Consider the following 6033-nt stretch of genomic DNA (forward strand, 5'->3'; position numbering starts at 1 on the left):
TTTCATTAATCTTTGCAATATCTTTATAAATATTAATTTGTAGATCAACTTGTGTCCTAGTTTAATAACAGCATCACCTAAAGAGTAATGATTAGCAATGGTCACACTAGTCCGTAGCCTCCTGTACATTTGATGCAATCAGAGCTCCACGGCAGCACGTCTGACATCGCATTCGAACCGGTCCGAGCCAAAGAAGTTACTCCAAAAAGCCACAGGTGCACGTGTCCGTTTTATTATTCTATAAATGAGTTCACTTTTGCAATATTTCCAAAAGTGTAATGTGCCATGTAATTTCTGGGCCTAATGACAGCAAGTACAGGAAAAATAAACCTTGGTCTAGTCCAGACATCATGTATACATTTATTTCTTGTAACAAAGCAACTGGTACACTTAATTTAATGCCAACAGGTTTTCAGTGGAACAGGAGAAACCCTGCAGACTACACAAATCTATTCTCTCCTATCTCCAAATGTTAGGTTGAGCTCAAAAATCAGATCTTTCAAGTTGTTTCGATAAAAAAAAAAAAAAAGTACAGTTCAAACCTTGTTGCGGGTGTCTGGAAAAAAAACAAGTTCGTAGGAATTAATTTAACAGAAGTCCAGATTTGGTGTCGAAGCCCCGCCGCCCCCCCATTATGCTGCACACTGATTAACGGTCTGACTCAAATCATGTAGAAGAATTGAAAGCAACAAGCTGGTGCTTTAATCAGTTCCAGTAGTACAAGTCACAAAGGACAATGCAACTTGTAACACGTCCCAGCATCCTCCCCATGTTATCTATGCATCTACACGCATAGATGTATAGATATTGATGCGGATGCTTTGACTGAGTCATCACTGCACCATGGCTTCATTGTTATTAAACTTACAACAGAAACTTATATATTTTACATAGAAATTGCTAAAGTACGTATCTCAAATCTACGCAGGATGACGTGCAGAACGCTACTGATTTTTTTAACAAATGTCTTTGGGAGAGGAAGAATAACAGTGACAGGTGAGACTTCAGGACAGACCCCTCCTCCCCCCGCCCCCGATGCAGACCTTCTGTGTATGGAGCTGGCCTATGACATGGCGTTATGGACTACGAATAGGACATGTCTGCAGAGGACAGACGGGACACACCCCCCGGGGCGCACACACACACACACACACACACGAGAATTTTGCTCCGCTGGGATGCAGGATGACTCCATCACAGGACGGGAACAGGTGTTGGCTGGAAGGTTTAATCCTCCTCTCCGTCTTCCTGGAAGAAGGAAAAAAAGTTAATTGGTTCTTCCATCATCCCACAAGCTGAGGGACGGTCAAATCCTGATCTACAGTACTCGAACCTCTCCATCTTCCCCATCACCATCCTCATCATCGTCTTCACCATCCTCCTCCTCTCCCTCGTCAATATCTTCCAGACCCTCTTCATCATCGTCGTCGTCATCATCACCATCACCTTCCTCATCTTCCATGTCGGGTACCTTGGGATCATTCAGACATTAACAAGTATCAGCCTGAGCTCCTACAGCCAACCCTTTACTAGAGGGCACCCAAGAGCAGCATTACGCCGTATTTTGACCTTAGGGCATATCTGCTGCATTTTGGGGGAAATTTTCCCCAGAGGGCTTTACATTCTGTGCAACAGAGGAAAAACTCCCCAAAAAATAAAAACCCTTCCGTGGGAAGAAAAAGGAAGAAACCTTAAGGAGAACGTCAGAGGAAGGATCCTCTTGTGGGATGGACAGACTACAATGGATGTCTGAAGGCTTTAAGATTGAAGGAACTTTAATAAGGGCTGAAGCCTACCAAGTAGTACTGCAGTGGATTCGGCCAGATGTCGTCCTTGATCACTTCCCCCAACTCGTCAGCTCCTGCATCGGAGTGATCAGTGAACCAGGTGAAGAAGCTCTCTGGCTCCTCGTGCTGCCTCTTTTTCCCAGCTTTGTTTGAGGTCTGGCCCGTACGCTTCGTCAGGTCCTGGGGAGGGAAACGTGGTAGTCAACAATGAACGTTTGAACAGTGACTAGGGAACAATAGTTTATTATACAAGCAAAAGTATTTTAAAAATCATCAAGTGAAGTATAATAAATGAAAATCACACACTTGCCAAAGAGAAAAGACTAACCTTTCCAGCCTTCCATTTGATTTCAGAGGACTTGGAAACAGGATCTCCGCTCTCGTTTACATTAAACTCTTTGGAGAGGGCTTTGTTCTCAAAATATGGATTCTCGTCAAAATACTTAAGAAAAGAAAAACACATCTGTATCAGTACATGCCATTATAGTTATTGAAAATGTACAAATACAAAAGAGAAGGTGACAACTCACAAAATCTATTCTATATCCAGACTTGATGTCCTCAAACTCAGTGACCTCCACCCTCGACAAGTAATGAAGTGCTTCCTCATCCTCCTCCCCCAGAAGAGCTGAAACTAAAGGACAGGCACAGAGACTGTTAACTGCAGGTCACAGTGTTAGCTCAGGGATGTTCAAGCATCAACTTGTTTGTGCACTTTAAGATTTTTGGAGAATTTACACTGAGTTGTTTGAGGGGTTGGACATTAATGCTTTTTATCAGATTCAGGATTAATCAATCAAAATAATCAGATTAATTCATCATTAAAATCAACGTTAGTTGCAGCCCTAATATGGATGTAAAAATAAAACATAGTTTACCTTGTGGATGGTTGACGAATGTTGTGACCCAGAAGTTGGGAATTTTGGCGATGAGATCTGATCGTTTCTGAAAGAAGGGCTGGCGTAATTTGTTGTACTTCTGCTCTACTTTTAAAATTTCTTCACTAGCCTGTTCGTTCAGTCTGTAGAGTAGAGAAGACATTTCATTAACAAAACGTTGTCCAGGCGCACATCTTCCAATAAATATAAACGAGTCAATGCGCACCTGTCAATTTCATTCTGTACTTCATCGATGTGTTCAATTGCTTCCTGTTGCTCTTTTTCTGCAAGGAAAAAACACGTCCACCGTAAGGTTTTAGATTAAGAAAAAAAGTACATGTCATGATGCAATGCCATTGAAAAGTAATTAAATGACATCTACACATTCCCATTACATGTTGATTAGTTCAGCGCAGACACATGCATTGTAGGGTCACAAGTTAGCGACCATGTTGGGTGGCAAGTAGATCCAAAAAGACTGTTGAACGTGAAATAAACAACCCAAGATTTTAGTTTCAGCTGGTGAAATGATTCACAGAAACAAACTGACAACTCAATGAAAAAGAGGAAACTCTCAGAAGTAAGCATTGATTCATCAAGTCCACCCATCAACCATAGGTCCTTGAGGCGATGAAATAGTTTATTTACAGAACTCTGATGACTGCATGTTTGCCCTCCCGTTATTAAAGTCGTCGTTTTGTGCTTAAAAAAAAGTATAGGTCCAGGTACTGTTGCTGCACCAGTATTGGAAGAAAAAAAACAATACCCATCCATCATTTTTAGAAGTTTCATATTTTTCACAGCACCCATAAGGCATGGGATTTTTATTTTTGTTCTAATGTTGCAGGTTGACAGCAAGCAAAAACCGGCACACCATACAGTGGTAATGCATTTAACTCCATAAAAATGTAAAAACAAGTTAAAAGTAGGATTTCCTTGAATTGTACTCAAATATCCATGTGTTTGGTCTAGAAATAACGTACTCCAGGGTACATTCTTCTGGCAAACAAAACTCCATAAAATGAAAAAACAACACAACTTTGGATCATGTAAAGTTAGTTCAAAAACAAATAACAATACACTTCCCAGAATGCCCCTCGCTGACTACTAATTTAGCCAGGTTTCCCTTCTGCAGCTCTGAACCACTTCATATAACCTCAACTTTATTTGTTAAAAACGTCTTTCCTGCTTAAACAAACCATGAATACATAGTAAAAACAAATAATGATTAAACGGTTTTAGGTTTTTCATTAATAATTGTATGATATTCTTGAAGTGAACAAAATAATACTTTTCTACCCATCTCGGGTTGCATACTCAGCGCATTTTTTTTTTATTTCGACAGAAACACATACTACGGCAACCCCAGCTCCACCGGTGCAGCTTTGCTCGCAGGGTGGGAAATAACTCAGGACTCCAGCCCGGGTGTGCATGTTTGCGCGCGTGCAGACATGGCTGACAGACCCGTGCCTCTGGAGCTTCCTGTTGCTGCTGAAGGCGGCCTGGTTTAAATGAGGGGCTGCAGAAAGCGGGGCCCCTTCAACCCGCCAGTGTAGTGCAGCGAGGTCCGCCACAGACTATGAGCTCCATCAACCTTCATTGGAGGTCCATCAACGTTCATTAGAGCTCATCAAAGCGACACCTGAGCTGCGGCGAGCGAAGACAGGAGCTTGTTGACGTTTAGCTGGTCGGCCACCTGGCACACCAACCAACCAAACTCAGGCGTGTTAAAGTTGAACACATTAACGTGTGATTAACTAGTTTGACCGCTGGAAAAACAATATAACGTCAACGTCCCTTGAATGTTGCACTTGCTCATGACGTTAGCAAACAATCGTTATTGAAGTTTGGGATCCAATAGAGTACGAGCATAGCTGCACACGATGTCACCGAAATCTCCCGACTACAACCCTCCACAAATTGTCTGCATGAACAATAACTGCACATCGAGCCAATTGCAGCTTATGCAATGCAAACACCGGCCATCTTCATGTGAACTGTTAGGTGCTAACGTAAGCTAATAGCTAGCTAAGCCCTCATGCTGGCTAAATAGTTAGCCTGTGTTATCATGCTACGCTATCACGCTACCTACAGCACAGTCCTGCACAACATACCCATTGTGTAACTTTATGTGTCGGAAAGCTAAAGAGGGTCGTTCGTCCACAAATTAACTCAATTTGGCACAACATAAACTACAATGAAAATAACAAAATGACGAAAAACAAATGAAAATGGCGTTGTACGGGATAACCGCCATTCCTTAACGTTACCAGAGGTCTCGTCCGCTGCGTCGTGATTAGAATTCTCCTTTCTGTTGACTTTCGCCGGTGAGGCCGACATGGTTATCGTTTGCCGTGACACCGTTGACCAGATGTATATTCCAGGTGGTTTATAACTCTTCTCTGGAGGATAAAAGTTACTTCTACCTTAGAGTGCGTGTCTTGGAGCCCGCGATAGAGACGCACGAGCGCAGCTTCGCACGCTTGTTTCTCTCCGAGGCGCTTGGTCGGTGAACACGTGTGTGGCGCTCTACTGCTACCTGCTGGCCGGGGTGCCAAACTACACCCTAAAGCCTTAAAGCAACGGGCGGAGCGTTCCATACACCTGTCTGTCGGTCCACAAGGAAAGTGCCAGTTCATTTTGGCGTTCATCATCGTTAAATATGTTTAACTTTCGAACTAAGATTACAAAATGATCGCATTAGGCAGCACCATATTCAGGTGAAAGAGTCCGGGGTGGAGGTTTAAATTGCCACCAAGCAGCAGCTCATGAGGCAATTTGAAGTTCTTTTTCCTCTTTTATAGATGTCCATGTTTGAAATCCACTTAAGTTCCTGGTAGATGATGGATGCCAGAAAACTGCATTTCACAGCACTTGGCTGTACAGGGTGTGACGGTGGCTACGATACATCAACTCTTCATGTATTTTGGGACCACAGACGGTGGGGTGAGAGGCCTAGTTTTATCCTGTGATGGAGGATTTCAAACAACCCATTCCTGGAATTATCAGGCATTATTAACATTAACATACATGCATACACTGTAGGGACAGCTACACACCGACATGGATCAGCAAAGCCATTTGACCGACCACCAATGGTCTGACTGAAAAACGACGCAGCTCCACCACTGCGCTACAGGGGTCATCCAGCGGGTAGCTGTTGAAGGGGGGAGGGTCCTTTTCCTCAAAAATGGGAATTGGGCCTTTATGGGTCACAGAAAGTAATTTTAACCTAAAGAGCATAAACCTAAAAAAAAGATGCCCGCTGATGCCCGGTACAGCAAGGCTTTCCAACCTCTATGGGCTTCTGATGGAGTGGCAGGCAGCAAAAGTTTCTTAATGGAATATCTAATAGTTATATTCATCCG

At 42.9% G+C, this 6033-nt stretch overlaps 1 protein-coding gene across 2 annotated transcripts; it reads right to left on the reverse strand.

Annotated features, from left to right (window-relative positions):
* Nucleotides 1–210: 210 nt before the first annotated feature.
* On the reverse strand, nucleotides 211–5188 carry LOC119226874 (protein SET). Of its 2 annotated transcripts, none has more exons than XM_037485221.2 (8): nucleotides 4936–5188; nucleotides 2892–2949; nucleotides 2666–2808; nucleotides 2318–2421; nucleotides 2116–2229; nucleotides 1797–1967; nucleotides 1334–1471; nucleotides 211–1248 (listed from the first exon to the last, which is right to left on the reverse strand). In XM_037485221.2, exons 1-8 carry the CDS (start codon nucleotides 5003–5005, stop codon nucleotides 1228–1230), a joined length of 819 nt encoding a protein of 272 aa, XP_037341118.2. In that variant the 5' UTR covers nucleotides 5006–5188; the 3' UTR covers nucleotides 211–1227. The 2 variants fall into 2 exon arrangements, with proteins under 2 accessions (XP_037341118.2, XP_062414847.1); XM_062558863.1 differs by lacking the exon at nucleotides 4936–5188 and adding an exon at nucleotides 4780–4798.
* Between the last annotated feature and the right edge of the window lie 845 nt (nucleotides 5189–6033).

Source organism: Pungitius pungitius, chromosome 18 (assembly GCF_949316345.1).
Source record: "Pungitius pungitius chromosome 18, fPunPun2.1, whole genome shotgun sequence".
Classification (NCBI taxonomy): Eukaryota; Metazoa; Chordata; class Actinopteri; order Perciformes; family Gasterosteidae; genus Pungitius; species Pungitius pungitius.